The 24,847-nt window shown below is 44.0% G+C and overlaps 1 protein-coding gene across 1 annotated transcript in view; it reads left to right on the forward strand.

The window, feature by feature from the left end:
- LOC116988952 (ras GTPase-activating protein 4-like) overlaps nucleotides 1-24,847 on the forward strand; it is a 124,498-nt gene that overhangs the window by 60,269 nt on the left and 39,382 nt on the right. Inside the window, exon 6 of the mRNA XM_033046004.1 lies at nucleotides 18,665-18,746. Within this exon, the coding sequence (XP_032901895.1) occupies nucleotides 18,665-18,746 (82 nt within the window). The remainder of the gene's footprint in view (nucleotides 1-18,664; nucleotides 18,747-24,847) is intronic.

Raw genomic sequence — 24,847 nt, forward strand, 5'->3', positions numbered from 1 at the left:
AACATCAGTCCAGAAGTTGCCTGTTGGTTTACAGCTTCCCAGTTACTCACACTGGAACCTTTTCAAAGTGTACAGAGACCTTGTGCCACCAACACTCTTTCACACAGTGTTCCAGCCCATCCCTCCTCACTGGATTGAAATAAGTATGACAAGATAGAAACATAGAAAATAGGGGCAGTAGGCCATTCGGCCCTTCGAGCCAGCACCGCCATTCAATATGATCATGGCTGATCATCCAAAATCAGTACCCCGTTCCTGCTTTCTCCCCATATCCATTGATTCCTTTGGCCCTAAGAGCTAAATCTAACTCTCTCCTGAACACATCCAGTGAATTGGCCTCCACTGTCTTCTGTGGCAGAAAATTCCACAGATTCGCAACTTTCTGGGTGAAAAGGTTTTTCCTCATCTCAGTCCTAAATGGTCTAGCCCTCATTCTTAAATTGTGGTCCCTGGTTCTGGACTCCACCAACATTGGGAACATATTTTTCCTGCTTTACATTTTTTTTTGACATTTTACCTGCTGATACCTTTATTTAACATCCTACTGTCTAATGTTCTGCCAAGTGTGCTTGTTCTGTTTCGTTCCTCCAGCCTTGCATTGTCTCAGCCGAAGGCAACTCTATTTCATCACCCTCAGCACCTCAGAGTACAGAAGTTGGGGGGTCATGTTGCCGTTACAGAGCGCATTTAGAGTATTGTGTTCAGTTCTGGACACCATGTAATAGGAAAGATGTTGTCAAGCTGGAAAGGGTACAGAGAAGATTTATGAGGATGTTGCCAGGACCCGAGGGTCTGAGCTACAGGGAGAGGTTGAGTGGGCTGGGACTCCGTTCCTTGGAGCGCAGGGAGATGAGGGGTGATCTTATAGAGGTGTACAAAATCATGAGAGGAATAGATCGGGTGGACATACAGACTCTATGACTCTATGATTATACGTCCTTTAATTCTGAGGCTATGACCTCTGGTCCTAGACTCTCCCACTGGTGGAAACATCCTCTCCACATCCACCTATCCAGGATTCGGCTTCCTTGCATCCCTTTCAGTGGCACGTCGCTTTGTTACCTCATCCCATTAGTTTCTTTGCAAAACCTTTGTGAGCAGTGAAGAGACCATTGGCAGTCTCTATACACTATCCTTTGCATCACTCACAAAGTCAGTAATATATATTTAACGAAAACAAATCTAATGAAGTATAATTAAAATTGTAGCAAATATCGCTGACTGGCGGAGCCTTGCATTAAATTACTGAAATTACTGAAATTACTGAGAACTGCCGTCAAGCACGGCCCTCTGTTCTCATTGAAACAGCATCCAATTAAACCGTCTCTCTTCCCCTTGATCCCACGGGATTATCCTCTCCTTAGCTGAGTGACATCTGGCACTTTGATAGACACTCATCCAAACACCATGTGGACTATTTTCAAGATTCTGTCCACTTTGGCTCTCCTGGCAAGTGCCTTAAAAAAAGTGATTTGAACAGAATCTGGCACTAATCGTACAGTCTCTCCTTCATTAACCCGCACTTCGAAGGGCGGCATGGTGGCGCAGCGGTGGAGTTGCTGCCTTACAGCGCCAGAGACCCGGGTTCGATCCCGAGTCCGTACGGCGTTTGTACGTTCTCCCTGTGACTGCATGGGTTTTCCCCGGGTGCTACAGTTTCCTCCCGCATTCCAAAGACGTGCAGGTTTGTAAGTTAATTTGGCTTCGGAAAAAATTGTATATTGTCCCTGGTGTGTAATGGTTTACACACATTGATTGCAAATGCCAATATTTCCCCCACGCATCCTTATTGCCTTTACCCCCTCACACTTTCCAGTTTTCACTTCTGTGCCCTCTGTCACCTGTCGCATTGGGAATTGGACCTACACTCCGAGTCATGTTGATGTACGACCCTGCATGTTCCACTTCATCTCTGTGGGTAGTGGATAATAAGTTGCCCTTGTTATTTTTTGGTTGTCATAATTGATAAGAACTCTACATAAAACTTCCCTGAAGAACACAAAGTGCTGGACTAACTCAGCAGGTCACAGCATCCCTGGAGGACATGGATAGGTGACGTTTCGGGTTGAAACCCTTTTATGTTTTAACCAGCATCTGCAGGTCTTTGTTTCGACATAAAACTGCCCTGGTTATCTTTCACTGGTTTGCCCACAATAGAAGTTTCCCCACAATAAACTGTTCGCATTCCACCTTGAAAAATGCATATGACAGCCTGGTAAAATGCCTTTTTAGTTTAGTTTAGTTTAGGTTAGAGATACAGCACAGAAACAGGCCCTTCGGCCCACCGAATCCACGCCGACCAGCGATCCCCATACACTAACACTATCCTACAGACTAGGCGCAATTTTACAATTATACCAAGCCAATTAACCTACAAACCTGTACGTCTTTGGAATGTGGGAGGAAACCGAAGATCTCAGAGAAACACATGCAGGTCATGGGGAGAACGTACAAACTCCGTACAGACAATACCCGTAGACAGGATCGAACCTGGGTCTCTGGCGCTGTTCTTTGTTTCTGCTTAAAATTGCCCTGGTTATCTTTCATTGGTTTGCAGAAGAGTTTCCCCACAATAAACTGTTCGCATTCCACCTTGGAAAATGCATGATACCCTGGTAAAATGCCCTTCACTATTCTACTTTGATTTTTGCTCTGTGTTTGTTCCTGGCTTGACTATCCTGGATGTAAGAATATGTTGATTGCAGCCTCCATGATGCTGTGCCACTGGCACACTTCACCATGCGGAATCTCTCCACACTAACACTTTCCAAGCCCTTTTCTGGTGATGCTTTCTATATTCTGATTTACAAGATTCCCTTGAATGCATTTCCATTCGTCAAGACCTTTCTTGGTGGTAAAAGTGTTGATGCCCCACTTACTGAGTGAGTGGGTGTAATTGCAGGCAATTAGTGACTTGACATTTGTATGTCTTTTGCAGAAATTTCATACATCAATGCCCTTCTCTCTCCCAGTCTGCCATCAATGCCCTTCTTTACTGCCATCCATGTGGTGGAACATTCTTGTTTCTGCCACACAGCCACATTCCGCTTCAAATACATTTACTAGTTTGTAGACGACGCAACTGTAGTGGGTCATAATGTCATAAGTGATAGGAGTAGAATTAGGCCATTTGGCCCATCAAGTCTACTCCGCTATTCAATCATGGCTGATCTATCTCTCCCTCCTAACCCCATTCTCATGCCTTCTTCCCATAACCACTGACACCTGTACTAATCAAGAATATATCTATCGCTGCCTTATAAATATCCAGACTTGGCCTCCACAGCCTCCTGCGGCAAAGAATTCCACAGATTCACCACCCTCTGACTAAATAAATGTTTCCTCACCTCCTTCCCAAAAGAAGTCCTTTAGTTGACGTCCTTTAACATCCTTTGTGTCAGATCCCAAACAATCTCCTTCACTGTCCACCTCTGTTACCTCTGACAGTGAGTTGCATATTCTCGCTGCTGTCTAGATAAACAGGTTTCTCTTGAATTCCCATTAGATTTATTGCAACCATCTCATTTTTTTTTTGGCTCCTAGTTTCTCTCCATGCCACAGAGAAATAGTTTTCCTCTGTTTACATTATCGAGCCTTAACATAATATAAAAGGTGCTGGCGTGTCACCCACCCTCCTGTGAATCATTTATTTTTCAAAGTGTTTGTTGTGTATTGTTTCCAGATCGTCTGCCTTGGATGTTAGTTGGGGTTAAGTGCCAGGGAAAGCTTCTCTGCTGTTCTTTAAATCACCCTGATAACTGACTGTCATCAGATGAACCCACAGGTTAACATCTTTGTGGCTCTAGCTTTGTGTTATGGGTGTAAGCTTGGATGCTGTGTTTGATTCTCTGGAATGGAAGTTGACTCACAGACAGGCGTGCTCAACTTGGCCACAGCTCACACGTCCCCTCAAAATCTTTCCATATTGGGAAAACTTTGAATAAAGGAAGCACAAATGGAATCCCTCTAAAAATAACCTGTCTCTAATGCCAGGCCTCTGGATACTTATTGTGCAATTTCTTCACTACAGCAGATGCTGCTAGTCGGAATGTCCAAAACTAACTCTCGTAACATTTATCAGCATTGATTTATGATAAACATCTTTCTTGTGGATCCTTATATAGTACCTAACAGTGCAAAGATAAATGTAAAAGAGAGTGGAAGCAATGGAATTCTTTGACATTCCATCTTTGTTCTAATTCACTCACATTTCGTTAACTTTCTCAATTAAAGCTCAGGGTTATTTCTTGAGTAGAATGCATGACCTCTCTTACTTACATCTTACTTGCTCTGAAGATCAAATGTCAATGTTTTGCTCTTTTTTTAAACACTAGCACCGTCTGCCTTTCGAAACTTGCAGTAGTCAGTCTACCCTTGTTCCATCCAAACCACTGTTTTAAAATCCCCACATCTTCAATCTAGCAGAAGGCACTCTAACCACAATAACTAGCGTGATTGCAGTCATGGGCATTCGTGCTGTTTGCTGTCCTGTGTCCAGTCCATTTCTCATCTGTTTAGTCCAGCTTGGCAGGTCCAGGTTGAGTTTTGGTATTTTTCCCACCACCTTGCGTTTGAGTGAAAGGGCAAGATGTTCTTCCCATAGAGTCATACAACATGAAAAATGCGGCCAAACTCATCCATGTGTCAACCAAGTTTCCTGATCTAAGCTGGTCACATTTACCTGCATTTGGCCCATATCTCTCTAAACATTTTTATCCAAGTACCCGTTCAAATGTCTTTTAATTGTTTTAATTGTACCTGCCTCCACTACTTCCTCTAACATCTCATTCGATATGTCGACCACCCTCTGTGTGAAAAATTTGCCCGTCAGGTTCCTATTAAATCTTTTCCCTCTCACCTTTAATCTATGTCTTCTAGTTTATGATTCACCTACCCAGAAAAAAGACCCTATGTATTAATCTTATTTATTCCCCTCGTGATTTTATACATCTCTATAATATACCCCCCCCCCCCCCCCCCCCCCCCAGCCTCTTGCGCTACAACGATTAAAGTCTTAGCCTGTCTAACCTCTCCCTCTAGCTCAGGCCCTCGAGTCTTGGCAACATCCTCAAATCTTCACTACACCCTTTCCAGTTTATAAATGGCATCTTTCTTATGGCAGAGTGATCAAAGCTGAACACAATCCTCCCAAGTGCAGTCTCACCAACATCTTGTACAACCGTGACATAACGTCCCAACACCTATGTTCATTTCTCTGACAGATGATATGGAGATGATCCCTCTGAATTTGACTCTGTCCCACAGTCTACCTCACAGTTATAGGGTCAGCTCCAGTTGAAATGGATGGAGAGACCTACAGCTTTCATGCACAAAATCCACAGACCTTGTTCCTTCCTTTCCTCATTAAGCCCTCCCCGTTCCACATCCCAGCTCGGCACTGCGTTCATGACCTTAAAGCTCATTTTCAATTCCACATTTGCCTTTCATCTTCACTGGATAATTCTCTACAGTTCTTCCTCAGCTAATCCCGATTCCCATTCACACCTTCCTCCTCACCTTCAGTGCCTACTCCTCCATCAATTAGCCTCTCTCGCCAGATGTTACCACCTGGGGGAAGTGCTGCAATGGTAAAAGACAGCAGCACCACATCTGCGGAACCCCTGCAATCATTGTCAAGCACTCTGAGATGTATTCTGTGCGAGGAATGCTTTATAAATGTGTGTGATTAACATCTGGGTATCTGAGGTATTGAAACAGCCCAAGAACTACGGTCTATTTTTCCTGGCCAGAGCCTGATGTGGGATTATTCCTGCCCTGCAAAACTGACCAGGATAAATCAAAAGAGAAGACACAAAGTGCTGGAGTAAGCAACATCTCTGGAGCACATGGATAGGTGACGTTTCGGGTCAGGACCCTTCTTCAGACTGACAGCAGGGGTGGGGAGATAAAAAGCTATAAGATTGGAGAGGCAGCATTCTCCTTAGTAAACCAGCATCTGCAGCTCCTTGTTTCTAAATAGAATGAGATGTCTTTTATGAAGACAACAGTGGGTTCTCTTCCTAATGTTGTTTGCCTGAGTTCCTTGTGTTCAAGGTCACATGAGAACAATGTTCAGGGCAGTGATTTGCAAGCATTTTACTTTAAAAAAAAAAATTGCTTTTTGCAGTGAGAGAACAAAATGAATGCAGATCCGAACCGTGTTGGAATACTCTCCAATCTCGACGCCTCTGAATGACTCATCCTATTCAATCAGCAAAGTACTCGGAGCAGCTCAGAACAAAACACTGAGTAGTTAAATGGTGAATGTTTTACTTTCAAGGGCATTAATGTTATTTTGTTTTAACAAGGCTCAGCTAAATTGCCTGCTTCTGGGGCTTGCCGTGATAAATGAATTGCACAGATTTATTCCCAAGAGCATTAATAGATGGTTGGAGGGAGCCATTTGTGAGGCTATTTGTGATCAGATTAAAGTAGCAGTTGTCCAAAAAGCAGCTGGTGCAGACTGCAAAAAACTAAGGGCAGTTTTGTTAACTTTCAAGGGGATAAATGTGGAGGTCGGATGGGGACAAAAATATTTAATGTGGTAAATCTGACCTAAAGTCACTCCATTAGCATGTATTGAGGTTGATGAGACTGGATGGAGTATACCAACCAAGTAGCAACGTGATTTAAGGAAATTGAATGCCTCTCTTGTCACTGGTTGGCATGGATCCCGTCTCATCAACTGCATCAACAAAGAGTAGAAAGAAGTTTAAATTTGTGAGGTGAGTCCACATCGCAGGCTATTGGATAAATGCTTCTTCCCTGCCCAACAGCTAAGCATTTTACAGGCTATATGAGTTGGTAATCATTGCCCCAATGCAGGTTGGAATGGCATGACCAGAGCCCAGATCAGAATCATTGGTCCATAATGTAGACAAGGATGACTGGAAAATAATCTGGACTGTGATGACTGAGCTCAGACCAGGATAGCTTGGACAGAATATGTCGGAAGCAACTGCAGATGCTGGTTTAAACCGAAGATGGACACAAAATGCTGGCGTAACTCAGCGAGATAGGCAGCATATCCGGAGACAAGGAATGGGTGACGAAACGTCGCGACCTGAAATGTCACCCATTCCTCTCTTCAGAGATGCTGCCTGTCCTGCTGTGTTACTCCAGCATTTTGTGTTCATCTTTGGTTTGGACAGAACAGAGTGTTGTCTTTGGTTGCTGGGAAAGACCCCAAACTGGGATGACTTGGGCAGTCTACACCAGGATGACTGGGACAGGGTCTAGACTGGAATATCTGGGAAAGAGCTGAGCTGAGACCATTTGCCTCAACTATCTCCTCCGGCAGCTCATTCCATATACCTTACCACCCTCTGTGTAAAAAAAAGTTGCCCCTCAGATTCCTATTAAATCTTTCCCCCCTTACCTTAAACTTATGTCCTCTGGTTCATGATTCCCCTACTCTGGGTAAAAGACTCTGTGCATTTACCCTATCTATTCCTCTCATGGGATCACTTGGCATGATCCAGAGGCATTGCCTGGGAAATCTGGGGCACTTGGAGACATTGCTCTGAGAAGGGTTGAGACAGGAGTGCGGGTCCATGTAGGGATGGGTTCTGCAAAGGTGTGGACTTCCATCCATGCCTTTTGCCTTGCAGTCCCCAATCTCGCCAATAGCATTGGTGATGCTCCCACTCAAAACATGCACCCACCAGACCACCACAGGAGCACCACATAACACTGAAATGGCTGCGAGCTCAGGCACAGCTGTGGTCATGGAGCCATGTCCAGATTGAGCAGACTGCTTGCAGTGAAACCTGTTGCAAAATGCAGCAGTTTTAACTTTTGGTGTGAGAGGCCATTCATAAGTTCTAGGAGCAGAATTAGACCATTCGGCCCATTAATTCTACACTGCCATTGAATCTCTCCCTCTCAACCCCATTCTCCTGTCTTTGCCCCATAACCCCTGACACCCAAATTAATCATGAATCTGCCAATCTCTGCCTTTGATGGCATCCGCAGCTGTTTGTGGCAATGAATTCCACAGATTCCACACACTCTGACTAAAGAAATTCCTCCTCATCTCCTTTCAAAATGTGTGTCCTTTTATTCTGAGGCTATGGCCCCTGGTCCTAGACCCCCTCACTAGTGGAAAACATCCTCTCGACATTCACTCTATCCAGGTCAGGCCATTTAACAGGCATCATAGAGACATACAGCATGGAATTAGGTCCTTCGGCCTAACTTGCCCACGCCGGCCAAGATGCCCTATCTGCACTTGTCCCACCTGCCCATATCCTTCTAAACCAATCCTACCCATGTACCTGTCCGAATGTCTTTTCAATGTTGTGATTGTATCTGCCTCTGGCTCCATATACCCACCCTTTGTGTGAAAATGTTGCTCCTCAGGTTCCTATTAAATTCTTTCCCATCTCACCTTAAACCGATGCCCTCTCGTTCTTGGTTCCCCTACTCTGAGTAAAGGACTCTGTGCTTCTACGCAATCTATTCCCCTCGAGAGCAAGCAGTAGTGTGGAAGCCTGGTTGGTTTTTGATCAGCCAAAGAAGGTTGTACTGTGGACCTCCACCCCCCCGACTTAAATTGGTTCTGTCCTAAAGAGTGCTGCATGAGAGCCGGTACAATTCTTCCCATGTGCTCATTGGAATTTCAAATGCAGTGATGTGTAACCCCGAAATGCAAGTGCAATTTTCATTTTTGTAGATAAAAAAAATTGCTGAACCCATTTGTCATAATCGAGAAAAGTCATTTGCGTTTTGCTCAGTGAAGCCAGCTATCAGGTTCCCCTTTGAAATTCAAAGAGCATTTATCCTTTGCTTTGATTCATTTACTTCTTCCTCCTCATCCCCCGCCCACCTCGAGCCGAGGTAATTCTATACACCACCCTCCCACAAAATGAGAAATATTTTTATTGCAAATGTAAAGAGTGCTGCATGCTGCATGCTGAGTTTAGGAAATATCTGGTTGGGAATTAATTGGATGCTGAGCTTGTCAAACACAACACACATGCACCGACAGAGTCTGGGCTGTTAATTGTGGACACCTGATGGTACATAAGTCTAGGGAATCATGACACATTGCACAAAGAAAGGATGGATTAGACACAGCCACAACTCACAGCTCGATTTGTCAGAGATGTCCGCAAATCCCAACATCGTATACAGAGATTTATTTGTCTCTTTCCTCAGTATTACACGTGAAGAGCCCAGTAACGTCCATTCATTGCTTACATACATACCCACCCAGCCAACCTGTCTCACCACAGACAGTGAAAATGTCAAAATGCATCGTGTCTAACCATGTACGGTATTTCCACGCGACAAAAACGCTTTTCACTGTACCTCGGTAAATGTGACAATAAACTAAACTAAACTAAACACATGGGGAAATGGCTCAGACATTTATCACAGAGAGAGAGTGAGAGGGAGAGAGAGAGAGAGAGAGAGACAGTGAGAGAGAGTGAGAGCGAGAGAGAGAGAGAGAGAGAGAGAGAGAGAGAGAGAGAAGGCAACGAGAGAAAATCCATCACACACACAACTGGAGAGCAACCCACACACATTTTTCTCAAGGAGCTGGAGAGAAGTCCCCTCATCCCTTGCACACAGAAATATACCCAAGAGAGATATCGCAAATTCAGTCAGAAACGCACCACAAATTTACCTCAGAGACAGAGAATATATCATTTACCCCAAAGAGAAAGGAACCCTCACGTATTTAGCCTGACGGAAATATGTAGATTAGATGGCACAAAGGTACAGCGGTAGAGTTGCTGCCTTACAGTCAGAGATCCAGGTTCGATCCTGACTATGGGCGCTGTCTGTATGGATTTTGTACATTCTCCCTGTGACTGCGTAGGTTTACTCTGGGTGCTCCGGTTTCCTCCCACTTTCCAAAGACATGCAGATTTATATGTTAATTGGCTTCTGTACGTTGCCCCCAGTGTGTAGGACGTGAAACTGGGGTAACATAGAACTGGCGTCGGGGTAATCGTTGGTCGGCGTGGACTTGGTGGAGCGAAGGGCATGTTCCATTGTTCTAAACAAAACAAAACCAAATTATGAACATCCCACATAGCACACACATAACCCAGATAACTGATAATGTATGAGTTAATCTAGTATTTACCCGTGAGTAACAATGTCTGTGGGATTTATATAAATGCTGTGGCTGGATGAATTTGAGAGTTAAATGGATAACGGTGGCACGGTGGCGCAGCGGTAGAGCGATTGCCTCACAGCGCCAGAGACCCGGGTTCGAATCCGACAACGGGTGCTGTCTGTACGGAGTTTGTACATTCTCCCCATGACCTGCGTGGGTTTTCTTCGAGATCTTCAGTTTCCTCCCACACTCCAAAGATGTACAGGTTTGTAGGCTAATTAGCTTGGTATAAGTGTAAATTGTCCCTAGTGTGTGTAGGATAGTGTTAGTGCGCTGGGATCGGTGTATCTATAAAATAAACATCAACCAATCTGTGTACCCATTGTCCTAGCCCTATGAGTGGATGGGCTGGAGATTGTGTTAATTGGGTAACAGTTTATGGCACTACAGTGAATGGCCGCTGATTCTCAGTTTGACAGATAAATTGATCTTCTTGATATCTGGAACCAAGTGTGTGTCGGCTCATTGGAAAGTATTTCACACTGGCAGATGGATCTCAGGTACACGGACTAGAAATTGCCTTGCCATCTTTTAACAGTATGAATAGAACTATTTTTCAATTGATTTACAGGATAAAAAATGCTGGTTGTCCCTACGTGATGCCAGACTTGTCAGTTTCAGTGTGTTCGATGTATTGCATGTTCTTTCGGCTGATGGCATTTAGCCAAGTCTTTAAAGTGAGAGCTACAGAGGAACTGAAGGAATGGATGTTGCAATGAAGGGAGGCGGATGTGAGAGTGTTCTAGTTTAGTTTAGAGATACAGTTTAGAGATACAGCGCGGAAACAGTGGTCCTTCGGCCCACCGAGTCTGGGCTGACCAGTTACTCCTGCACACGAACACTATCCTTCCAACACACTAGGGACAGTGTAGTTTAGAGACACAGCGTGGAAGCAGGACCCTTGGCCCACCTCTAAGGGGTGGGGGGCAGAGATCGGCCTATCTGGAGAAGAACTGTGCTCCCAGGAGGCTTGTTGTCAGCGGGGGAAGGCCTCAACCATGCCAGGAGGTAGGTTGCTGGGGAGACTCTGCAACAAGGTAATACTTCACTTTGAGGAAGCCTGCAATATCAACTCCCTTGGGCTGAAGGAAAAGTAACTGAGGTCTCATCTTGAGTGAGGAGTTGGGTGGCCTCCCTCATGCAATTATGAACTGAGGTGGTCAGCTGCTGCTAGGTTTCAGCCCTTCGATGAGGATTTTCCCCACCACAGCGCAGGCAATGTGACCAAACACACATTGATTAGTCAGCAACATAGCATCGGGTTTGTTCAGAATAAGAAAACCTTGGAGGTATTGGGGAGGAGGGTGAGAGAAACAAGGGTTTGAATGACAATTTGCCTTTGGGTATTAAAGTCATGAATTAATCTGAGGAAATAATAGGAGTGATTTCATGGTAACATGAATGCAATTAATCAAACAGCTTTGAATTGCAAGGGTACAAGGGAATTAATATATACTTCACTATAAAAACTCATTTTTGCACAATCACCCTGTGTGAGAAACCATCTACAACAATTACTGTCGGTAGTTCCATAATTAGTTTCTGACGCTGGTGTAAAAGGTGAGTGTATCCATAGGAACCCCGCTGTTCAAAGTAGTCCCTTGTCTTTCCATAAAGGCAGGGATCTTGCACCATGAAGCAATGAGTGAGTTGGTTTCTTGTCTGCGGGATAGGCTGTTTGTATTGCTCGAAGATAGATACAAAATGTAGGAGTAACTCAATGGGACAGGCAGCATCTCTGGAGAGAAGGAATGGGTGACGTTTCGGGTCGAGACCCTTCGTCAGACTAGTCAGGGGAAAGGGAAACGAGAGATGTAGACAGTGATGTGGAGCAGCGTGAGAGGATGTTGCAGAACTCCCCGTCATTGTTGCCCAGAGGACGGTTGAGTCACCAGAAGTAATTATTTCACATCTCACTGGCCCATTAAACCACAGAGGTTTCAGCATCGTAGCATGTGGTTTAGATCAGAGGCACATGCAGCACAGAACAGAACAGACAAAGGTGGACTTTCCTCTTAATGATGTTGATGAGCTGGTTGGAGTGTTTGCATTGCTGCCCTGCTATGGAGCAGGTCATCTGGGGCAGTGTGAGTACCTGGGCACCAGTGCAGTTCATCCAAAGCAGTCTGAGCACCAGAGTGCAGAGTAGAACACCAGTGCAGTTCACCAGTGCAGTTCACCAGTGCAGTTCAACCAGAGCAGTGTGAGCACCAGTGCTGTACAGTGGAGCATTTTATCCAGAGCAGTGGAAGCACCAGCGCACAGAGCAGAGCACCAATGCAGTTCACCTGTGCAGTACATCCAGAGCAGTGCGAGCACCAGCGCACAGAGTAGAACACCAATGCAGTTCACCAGTGCAGTTCATCCAGAGCAGTGTGGGGACAGAGCACGGAGCAGCCCTTGCAATACTAAACAACCAGACACAGCGTATAGGAACATTCCTCACGACACGTGCTGGATGTACTCTATTCCTCGAGGCTGAAGATTCACTGGAGTCGGGAAACATAATCAACCTGGCAGCGTCCAGGATAAATCCGATATTGGGAATGTGTCCCTCGTGAGGCTGCAGTGCTGAGAGGCAAGTCCCCAGTAGCAAGTGTACTAGGAAGTCACACTCCAGTTCCTTGCCTGCTCAAAGATGCAAAAATACCACTGGAGAAAATTCCTCTGGATGTGAGATGCTGAGGATGAGGGAATAACATCATTGGAAGCTGATAACAAAATCTTGCTGGAAACAAAATAGGAATGGAGGGTCTGATTGAATAAACTGGCAGCAGGAGAGACAAAGAACACCAAAGGGGGTCCGCTGGTGGTTAAACAAGCACAGCTATAAGCAGCTTGGACCATGTGTTTTGGCTTGAGGCTATAATGAAGGAAGTGAGACAGATTATGTGGGAGTTTGTGAGGTAATGAGGTCTCCAAGGAAGTGGCTGGAAGCAGCCTTTCCCATGAGGAAGACTAATGAGCAAAGGTGAGTCCCTCTCTCTTTGTAGTAGCGTCAATGATATTATTGATGTTAACTGTACACAATGCTCTAGGTGGCCCTTGTGGAAAGGTACAGTTTTTGTGAAACCCACCTAGATATCAGCTACAGTCCTGTCTCAAAGTCAGGAGATCGTAGGGTCAAATACCTCTCCAAAGATGCCACAAATGCCATAAAGATAGAGACATTAATATGATAATAATTATTATTATTAGCCAAGTATGTTTTGCAACATACGAGGAATTTGATTCACCGTACAGTCATACCAATAAAAAGCAACAGAGCACACAAATACATTTTAACATAAGCATCCACCACAGTGACTCCACATTCCTCACTGTGATGGAAGGCGGAAAAACGTATCCGGTGGCGGGCCTCCTCGTCGGGGCGATCAAGCTCCTGCATCGGGGGGGGGAATCTCAGTTCCCCCCACGCCGGGCGATCTACAAATTTGGTACAAAGTGATGGAGTAACGCCGCGGGTCAGGCAGCATCACTGGGGTACATGGATAGATGACGTTTTCGGTCGGAACCCTTCAGCAGACGAGAAGAAGGAGATCTCTGGCAGATTTGAGGTTCTGTAAAGGAAAGGGATCACTGGTCCATTCAGTTGTGGTCAGAGTTGGGAGAAACCCAGGAGGATCCAATCAAGGATTTTGTCCTGCACTATATAACCATATAACCATATAACAATTACAGCACGGAAACAGGCCATCTCGGCCCTACAAGTCCGCGCCGAACAATTTTTTTCCCTTAGTCCCACCTGCCTGCACTCATACCATAACCCTCCATTCCCTTCTCATCCATATGCCTATCCAATTTATTATTAAATGATACCAACGAACCTGCCGCCACCACTTCCACTGGAAGCTCATTCCACACCGCTACCACTCTCTGAGTAAAGAAGTTCCCCCTCATGTTACCCCTAAACTTCTGTCCCTTAATTCTGAAGTCATGTCCTCTTGTTTGAATCTTCCCTATTCTCAAAGGGAAAAGCTTGATCACATCAACTCTGTCTATCCCTCTCATCATTTTAAAGACCTCTATCAAGTCCCCCCTTAACCTTCTGCGCTCCAGAGAATAAAGACCTAACTTATTCAACCTATCTCTGTAACTTAGTTGTTGAAACCCAGGCAACATTCTAGTAAATCTCCTCTGTACTCTCTCTATTTTGTTGACATCCTTCCTATAATTGGGCGACCAAAATTGTACACCATACTCCAGATTTGGTCTCACCAATGCCTTGTACAATTTTAACATTACATCCCAGCTTCTATACTCAATGCTCTGATTTATAAAGGCTAGCATACCAAAAGCTTTCTTTACCACCCTATCTATATGAGATTCCACCTTCAAGGAACTATGCACAGTTATTCCCAGATCCCTCTGTTCAACTGTATTCTTCAATTCCCTACCATTTATCATGTACGTCCTATTTTGATTTGTCCTGCCAAGGTGTAACACCTCACATTTATAAATTAACTGATTAACATTCTTCAGGCAGATTATTACCAAGATGATTTATTTAAAATAGATTTTCTTTAACTGTAAATACCTCAGTCAAAAAGTTAATTGAAAGTGGCGAGGTTCAATGAGAGGAATTAATTTACACAATACAGCCTGACAATTTTTCATTATCCTCAGTGTTAAAATACTGGATTTCATTGCATGTAAATGTGCATGCATGTGACTAGGATGCGGTGGGGCACGTACGCAGGTGCAGTTGTTGCATCCAATGACAAACTGGTGAAATGCGACGCTCACTTTGATGCAGATCCTGAGTGCCACAAGTTTGCTTAAAAAGAGGCAGAGAAAATACAAGTGATTGCATGGAACTGAGTGATGAAACACCTTCACTTTAGCAAATTACATCCGGGAAAAACTGGCTGGATTTTTCCGTATTTCAAATGGACTATTCTAACGTGAAGAATCAACAATTATCAAACCGGATCCAATTTTATATTTTAAAAATAATCTTTAGATTAAATAAACTTGCTACTTTTATGAGAACAGACGATATATACAGGTAAGCTGGCATTGACCATTTGGCATTCATACTTGTTCTGCCATTCAATAAGATCACGGCTGATCTTTTTTCCTCAGCTCTACATTATTACACCAATACCACACCCCTTGATTCTCTTAATATCTAGAGATCTGCCCCTGTCATGAGTATATTCAGTGGCTGAGCCTCCAAGCACTCTTTGGTAAAGTATTCTAGACAATAGGTGCAGGAGTATGCCATTCAGCCCTTCAAGCCAGCACCGCCATTCACTGTGATCATGGCTGATCATCCACAATCAGTATCCCGTTCCTGCCTTCTCCCCATATCCCCTGACTCTGCTATCTTCAAGAGTGCTTCAGCATATCGAGTGGACGCCAGCCAGCGATCGACCGGTACACTAGAATTGTCCTACATACCACGGACAATTTACAATTTTACTGAGGCCATGATCACAGTGAATGGCGGTGCTGGCTTGAAGGGCTGAATGGCCTACACCTGCACCCATTGTCTATTGTCTATTGACACATGGGACCACAGAAATGAGGACCATCCATCTGCAAATGAGGGGAAAATAAATGTATTCAGCCAGAGGTGATAAAACTTTAGAATTCTTTACCAAAGAGTGCTTGGAGGCTCAGCCACAGAATATATTCATGACCATTCCTGCCTTCTCCCCATATCCCCTGACTCCACTCTCTTTAAGAGCTCTATCTAGATATCCTAGCCTGAGGAAATACCATTCCTGCAACCTGCCCTGTAAGATTTTTTACTTTTAAATGAGATTGCCTATGCTCTAGAACATCCTTCCTGAAGTGGAAAGTCACGATTCCAGGTGTGGTCTCACCAGGGGCCCGCATCAATTAAAGGAAAATGTCTTCACTCTTAAGCCCAAATTCTGCTGCAATAAATGACAACATGCCATTTGCACTCCCAAGTTGTTTGCTGTATATACATGTTAACTTTCAGCGAATCATGTACAAGGGACCCAGGTTCTTCTAAATACCAAGAATTTTCATCTCTCACCATCTAAAAATAATACTGCTTTCTATCAGAATGAATCATGTTTCCACATGATATTTCTACAGTCCTGTCCTCGCCCATTCTCTTAACCTGTGTCCTGCGTCTGTGTCCTCGTGAAGCTGCTCAGCATCCTCCTCATTACTCATACTGCCACCAAGATTAATATCCAACTCACGACTATTGATGTTAAACAACCTGGCCCACATCACCAATCCCTGAGGCACTCCACTATCTCTGGCCTCCCAACCCAAAAATGATCTGGCCTGATTTTCCAGTAGCTCACCTGTTTCAATCCTCAACCCTCCCTCATCACTCCCTGGAGGACTTTTCCCATCCCAAGTACCCAGCCATAACCCTGGACCTGCACGCTCTTTACAAATGTACCGGGAGCGCCTTTCCCAGTGTAAGGCTGATTCTGGGGAGTGGCTGATTCCTTGGGCATTATATACCACTGAATTCCCATTCCTGGTTGCTGTGCCTCTACGTGCCTCTACAAAGTACTTTTAGGTCTGGCTGTTTTGAAATCGGTTACTGTGAGTGCTTGCAATCTGTACTTCTGAAATATAAAGCATGAGCTCCTTGACCCCAAGAGTGGTCCCTCTGATGCCAGAGTTGCAACGAGTTGGTAATTAGAGAAAAATAACTCTCCATCCGCCCATCTGTTCCAAGTTTGAATCAGGCACTGGTTATTTGTAAAATGGCTCCAAAACAGTTGGCACTGCCTCCTCACAGCATAGTAAGAGGCAAACATAATAAAAGGGAAGTTCATAGGCATGTGATGGAGAATAAGTAGCAGGAGTACAGGGAAGTGAGCAGAGGGGGAAATGGGACTGATGGATTGCTTCGCTGGCTGCCAGCATGGGTCCAACGGCCGGGTGTGTTTTTGCGGTGTTGTGATGAGTAAATAAATCACAAATCATTTGGAAATATCTCAGAGGAACTTTCACAGCTATTGCAACATGAAAGTGCATTGAGTTATTTTTAAATGGGGATGACACGCAGAGTTTGCATTATTTAGATATTACTTGTCCAGTGTTCTGAATAAACTGCTTTCGCTCCACCATGCCTTTAGTTCTGCCTTCAATCCCATCATTCCACAGACTTTAGTCAACAAACTGCTGCTGCTTGGACTTAAACCATCCATGTGCAACAGGGTACTAGACTTCCTGACGAACAGGCCACAGTCTGTTAAAATGTACGGTGTCTCATCCCCCCCCCGCATTACAATCAACACCGGCTCCCCACAGGGCTGTGTCCTGAGCCCCCTGCTGTCCACTCTTCTCACTTATGACTGTTCGGCCAAACATCCGGACAATCATATTGTGAAATTTGCCGATGACACGGCCGTGGTGGGATTAATCTCCCACAATGATGAGTCAGCCTCCCTGCCATTGAGGACATTTACATCAGCAGGTGCAGGAGCAGAGCCTCAGACATCATGAAGGACCCCACCCACCCAGTAAATGGACTCTTTGCCCCCCCCTCCCCTCAGGGAGAAGGCTGCGCAGCATAAAGGCCAGGACAACAAGGCTTAAAGCCAGTTTCTTTCCCGAGGCCGTGAGACTTTTAAACTCCCCACCTCACTGACTGAACCCTCACTACCTCAGTGAACTGTCTGCTGCTGCTGCTGCTGCTGCTGCTATGGACATTATTATGCTGTTGCCTTTCAACCATGCTGCTTTTTTACTTTTTACTATTTATTCATAGGCTCATCATTATTTAGATTTTATTGTGGAAGGTTTTTATTTATGTTAGAATTTATTGATGTCTTACTGCACTATTACGCTGCTCGGACCCGAGTACAAATTTCGTTCATGATTCATGTGGAAGCATGTTTTTATCGAATGACAATAAATAAATGAACCAAACCGAAGCTACCCAGAGGTATGGAGGAAGTGTAATGGCAGAAATGCACATTTATGCCCCTGTCCCACTTAGGAAACCTGAACGGAAACCTCTGGAGACTTCGCGCCCCACCCAAGATTTCCGTGCGGTTCCCGGAGGTTGCAGGTGGTTGCCGGAGGTTGCAGGTAGTGGAAGTAGGTAGTGGGACTAACAAAAACCTCCGGGAACCTCCGGGAACCGCACGGAAACCTTGGGTGGGGCGCAAAGTCTCCAGAGGTTTTCGTTCAGGTTTCCTAAGTGGGACAGGGGCATTACTGCTTTTGAGCCCCTCATCCTCTCAGTGGGAACTAAGGATGTGGGGTTGTCGTGGTGTCCCCAGTGGGCCTGAGTGTGTGGTCCAAGTCATGAGAGACATTCTAGGTATTTCATTTTGTGACTCATGCAGAGGAATGTTTTTAGTAATCGGTGTATTTGGATGATTTTCAACCAATTATATTTTTGAACCATTTTTGATGGAATTGTTTTTATTTGTTTATTTATTTGTTGGTATTTGTTTCCCTCTTATTTATTATTATCAGTTACGTCCAGCAGTGGTGAAAGTCATTGAAATATGAGTTCTCTGGAAATGTTCTGCGCTTGTGAAAGTCACCGCATAAATACAAGTCTACTTTCCTTCTTTTCAGAGACCTGGCTCGGAAGGATTTGAATGGAGCCTCGGATCCCTTTGTCAGAGTACAGTACAATGGGAAGACCCAGGAAAGCTCTGTGAGTCTAGCCAGTTCCAATATTGGTGATTAAGGATCTGTTCAGTATTTACCAGCTCCTATAGCTGGTGCTTTTTAAGTGCTTCAGTTTGGATTCAGGCTTGGAGCCCTGTCATTCAATATGAAAATGTCTGATCTGCCCCAGATCCCATCTCCACTGGCTCAGTTCCCCATAACCCTCAATTCCGTGATCTTTCAAAAACGTACACTTTTAACGATTCGGCTTCCACAACGCACTGGGTAAAGAATTTCAGACATTCACTGTTATTTAGTACTGACACACCTCAGTACTAAATAACAGTAGCTACCTAATCTTGTAATTATTTCCCCTTGTTCGAGGTTTTCCCACAGGTGTAAACACCTTGACATTTACCCTGCTTGCTCCTTCAGAACCTTGTTCCTTTCAGTGAGAAGGCTTCATATTCTTTTAAACTCCACAGAATGTAGATCTAATTTCTTTAGCTGTTCATAATAGGACATATCCTTTATCCCAAGGATTAGATTAAAAATGTAATTTACGGAAAATTGCTCATAACCACATAACTCTGATATTCTATTTTGTACTTTGCAAGAATTTAGTGCTTTACCTACACTCTTCAGACTTTTACACAAGATACATTTTATGGCACATTCTTTAAATATGAGTGCTGTCACCATCAGATTGTTTAAAATATTTATCTAGATGACAAGCTATTTCTGTCAAAACTGCCTCTCTGCTGCACTCTCCTCAAGATTTGACTGAATTAAGTTCAATCACGTTCTGTGCCTTCTATGTAGCAAGAGGTCAGCCTTGTGTGGAATGTTTGCAGATTCATGTTTCATTGTTAAACTTTGACACCCTCGAAATGCCTGTCTTTTCATTGACAATACTCAGCTGCACAATTTAATGCTGGATGCGCTTGTCATAGAAATGGAAACAACTAAGGGCTTTTCTCTTACTCCAGACAACCATGCATCAAAAAAAATCTCAAAACAATGGAGGAACTCAGTGGGTCAGACAGTATTTGTGAAGGGAAATGGACAGTCAACTTTTCAGGTCGAGATCCTCTGTAACAATATGCTCTGTTGTAGTACAGGATCCTATGTATTTCACCTCAATCTTACAACAAAAATCAATGTGTATTCTTTGGGAAGTCTTCATTGATCAATTCTAACTATGGAGAGGAAGTAACATTGGCTTGAGTTACGACCTTCATTAATAGCACACTTTACTGCCTGCTCTTCAAATCCATTATCTAATCCCATCCAATAGATAAGTCTTCTGGGCATTGCCTTTATTGTAACAATAATACCCACCCAGCAAGTGTGAGGTTTTTGCACTTTAGGAGCTTGAAAGGGGAAAGTGCACAGATAATAGCAAGACCCTTAACAGCATTGATGTACAGAGGGATCGTGGGCTCCAGGTCCATGTCTCCCTGAAAGTGGCAACACAGATACAGTAGTAAAGAGGGTGTACGGCATGCTCCCCTTCATTGGTCAAGGAATTGAATGTAAGGGACTGGAAGTCATGACACAGCTCTGTAAGACTAAGGTGAGATCACATTTGGAAAATTGCTTGCAGTCTTGGTCGCACCATTAGTGGAAGGGTGTGGGGGCTTTGGACAGGGTGCAGAGGAGGTTTACCAGAACGCTGCTAGGATTAGAGGGCATTAACTGCAAGGAGAGGGTACACCAAAAAAACACCAAAAAAAACAGCTGGAGAAACTCAGCGGGTGCAGCAGCATCTATGAAGCGAAGGAAATAGGCAACGTTTCGGCACGAAACGTTGCCTATTTCCTTCGCTCCATAGATGCTGCTGCACTCGCTGAGTTTCTCCAGCTTTTTTTTTGTGTACCTTCGATTTTCCAGCATCTGCAGTTCCTTCTTAAACAAACTGCAAGGAGAGGTTGGGCAAATTGAATTGTTTTCTCTGGAACGCGAGAGGTTGAGGAGGGACTTAACGGATATAAAATTATGACAGGCATACATAGGATAGGCAGTCAGAATCTCTTTCCTAGGCTGGAACTGCCAAACACCAAAGGGCATGGCTTTCATGTGAGAGGGGTAAATTTTAAAGGAAATGTGACAGGCAAGTTATTTTACATAGCCTGGAATGTGCTGCCAAGGGTGTTGGTGGAGGTAGAATAGATAGTGGCATTTAAGAAACATTTAGGTAGGCATATGAATATACAGGGAATGGAGAAAGGTGGATCATGTGCAGGCAGATAAGTAGTTTATCTTAGCATCATGGTGGGCACAGACATAGTGGTTTACAGTTTAGTTCATTGCCACATGTACCAAGGTACCGTGAAAAGCTTTTGTTGCGTGCTAACCAGTCAGCAGAAAGGCAATACCTAATTACAAACGAGCCGTTTACAGTGTATGGATACATGATAAGGGAATAACGTTCAGTGCAAGGTAAAGCCAGCAAAGTCCGATCAAGGATAGTCTAAGGGTCACCAAGAAGGTAGATAGTAGTTCAGCACTGCTCTCTGGATTTGGTTGGATGATTCAGCCGCCCGATAACAACTGGGAAGAAACTGTCCCTGAATCTGGAGGTGTGCGTTTTCACACGTCTACACCTATTGCCTGATGGGATGAAAGACTTCTTCTTGTGCTGTAAATGTTCTATGTTAATACGTGAATCTCCTCTAAAAACTATCTTCACAATGTCACGGAATGGTTACACCATGTAAACAAAGTTTGTTGTCTGTGACTGAAGTAATGCTTCGGCCCTATATTAACTAATGAATCCTTTTCAGCTCCAAAGCCAATCCATGATGCCAATCTCTCATCTTGAGCGCAATTTCTCTCACCCTATGTCAGTGAACACGACACAAGCATAATTGTATTTTCTTGACCATTGTTCCCTGCATTGATTACAGCTGCTACTCCACAATGCGAAGCAGCACCTGCAAGTTTCAATGTCTATGTGGTATCAGAGTGAACTAATAATAACTCGGTATGATCAGCACAGGTGTCAGGGGTTATAGGGAGAAGGAAGGAGGATGGGGTTAACAGAGATAGATCAGCCGTGATTGAATGGCAAGGTAGACTTGATGGGCCGAATGGCCTAATTCTGCTCCTATCATTTATGAACATGAATTCCCAGATTCTTCTTCTATAAATAGTTTAGCATTAGCTGTTCTTTGCCCTAATTGCATTTTTCATCTTTTTTTTCTATATCTGATGTAAAGGAGTCAATAGTATTGCAAAGTCCAGCAAAAATCAGGTATCATTTTGTCCTATTCTTAAGAATGACCAAAGTTCTTCAATATTTTCAGAATTCTTTTTATCTTTGCAATTACTTCTGCTTTTGAATTCATTTTTATTTGACTATTTCAAACCACTTACAGTTAGTTTTAGCTTGAGGTAACTGCCTCAATTTGGCTGAATACATCCTTCCCATTTTTTGAAGTTTACGCTGTGTTCGTGGAGCTCCACCTACCCCTGATAATATTCACATATTCTCTTCAGTATTTAAAGCTATTAATGCATCATCTTGATTGCATTGACAATGATCCATAACTTATAATATCTTCCCCATTGTAGCTCCACACTATCAGGTACTTCTGTGCAGGAAAAGACACAAAGTGCTGGAGTAACTCAGCGAGTCAGGCAGCATATCTGGAGAACATGGATAGGCAGTGATTCGTGTCGGGTCCCTTCTACTGACTGACCTGAAACGTCACCTCTTCATGTTCTCCAGAGATGCTGCCTGGCCCGCTGAGTTACCCCAGCACGTTGCGTCTTTTTGTTTTGTAAACCAACATCTGCAGTTCCTTGTTTCTACTTCTGTGCAGGAGTTGTGCTTTTCCAGTTTTGTTGACTCTCCTTTGCATTTAAGTGAACACATGCACGACATGATCGATCTGGCCTGGGAAAAAGTTTGGTTCCTGCCGACTGCCTTCTTCACCAGAGTTGACCAGTTTGGCCACTTTCAGCACTGCTACAGAAAATGCTCGTTATGCAAACTCACCAGTCTTCAACATCCTTTTGTTCTAATTTACCAATCTCTGCTTTTCCTCTGGTTGTTCTACACATATGGGACAGGTTAATGCTTACAGTAGGTACACAAAATTGCTGGGGAAACTCAGCGGGTGCAGCAGCATCTATGGAGCGAAGGAAATAGGCGACGTTTCGGGCCGAAACCCTTCTTCAGACTCTTATGCTTACAGTAGGTTGGTGACTGTGTCTGGCTTGATACACATGCACTCAATGATCAGTAGTACTCCAGCAAGTGTCCTTGAACAACTCTGCCCATTTTCCCAATACTGCAGTATGTCCGGTGCTTTTAAAACATCCATGTTCAACATCTCTGCAAGTAAGAATTTCATTGTGTTGGTCGGGGGATGTGACAATGAAACATTCATGACTCTTGACTTTTTTCAGTCCAAGTGCAATACTCAAAACTATTTGCCCATCAATGTTTGGTGATTAGTATAGTCGGTTACAGACATGGGTGAGTTTACTTGATGCTTAACGCAATTCAATAAATATTTCATCCGACTTAGAATCTTCAGAATATGCTTTCAAGCCCACTCTGCTGTTTCTGGATGTACTCGGCTGAACCTAGTCACGGATTCTTGAGTAATCCGGTGCTGAGTCAAAGCTCATGTGGATGAGCTGACCATGAAATCACTCTTGAAATCACTCTGCTGTCCACCATTGCCACTGGTCACGCTAGTTCTACATGGACTCAGTTCTTTAATTGTCCTTATTTGGTTTCAGTATGATGTCGACTTCCTCCCTGTGGCTTCTTGCTGTAACAACTTCCCTTTTGGTTGGAAATCACACGTGTAGAGCTGCTTTGATTCACTGCTTTGGCATTAGACTTGTGTGCTTCACATTAGTGCCCTATCCCTGCCAGTTCAAACATCTCACTGTTTTAAATTGACATTAATACAGTGGATGGCTCATGTTACATTGGTAACAGTAATTCATGCCAGCCTCACCCTTGCACTTCAGTTTCTATTTTGGAACTCTGACCACTGAAGTTGTTCCATAACTGTAAACCAACATCATGTATTCAAGAGAGAATTAGGCATAGCTTTTAGGGCGAACGGAATCAAGGGATATGGGGAGAAAGCAGGAACAGGGAACTGATTTTGGATGATCAGCCATGATCATATTGAATGGTGGTGCTGGCTCGAAGGGGGCCAAATGGCCTACTTCTGCACCTATTTTCTATGTTTTGCACTGGAAGAAATGTGTATGCATTGGAGGTGGTGCAGAGACAGTTCATTGTCTTGCTGGCTGAGTGGCAGGGGTTGACATATGAAGAGAGGGTGAGCGTGTTGCACCCATACTCATTGAAGGATGGAAGGATGAAAGAAGATCTCATTGAAACATGAGGGACCAAGGGGGATTGACAGGGAGGATACTGAGAGGATGTTTCCTCTTAAAGGGTTTTTTTGTGTGGTTAATAAAAGTGGTCACCCATTTCAGACAGGGATGAAGGGTTGTGTATTCTACCACAAGGTCATGAATCTGGAATTCTCTAACCCAGAGAAATGTGGAAGGTGGAGGGAGTAGGTGGTGGGTGGCAATTGCATGTACTCCAGGTGGAAATATACAGGCATTTCAACTACAAGCGAATCAAAGTGTATTGGGAGGGAGGGAGAACTGGAAAGTTGTGTAGAGACCAGAACTGCATCAGCCACATTTTGATCAACAAACTGACCCACCTATTTCTTATGCTCTGCATTCTTATCCATCATTACTTCTCCATGGTCAACTCGTTTTTCGCACACAAGATCAACTGTGAGATTTTGTTTGTTCGAGATTTTGATTGAATCTGCACATTGATTAAAACACAAGCAAACTTGTTACACCACGCACTATCCAAAGGGGGAGCTGCTTTGTCGAGATGATTTATCTTCTTGCACTTGCACATTGCACAATTACGCTTTGTTGAAAGTCTTGCCTCACTTCTGATTCCCAACTCGTTTGTAGCTCGAGATAGAAAAAAAAGTAAGTAGTTCACTGTCGTGTATTGGTAATTACCTGCTTGATAGGCATCCTCTCACATTGTGTTTCCGACCATGTAACGCTTGCAAAACAGAAAATCCTGCAGATGCTGGAAATCTTAAATAAAACCAGGGATCTTCTAACATACTCAGC

This window comes from Amblyraja radiata, chromosome 28 (assembly GCF_010909765.2).
Source record: "Amblyraja radiata isolate CabotCenter1 chromosome 28, sAmbRad1.1.pri, whole genome shotgun sequence".
In the NCBI taxonomy this organism is placed as follows: Eukaryota; Metazoa; Chordata; class Chondrichthyes; order Rajiformes; family Rajidae; genus Amblyraja; species Amblyraja radiata.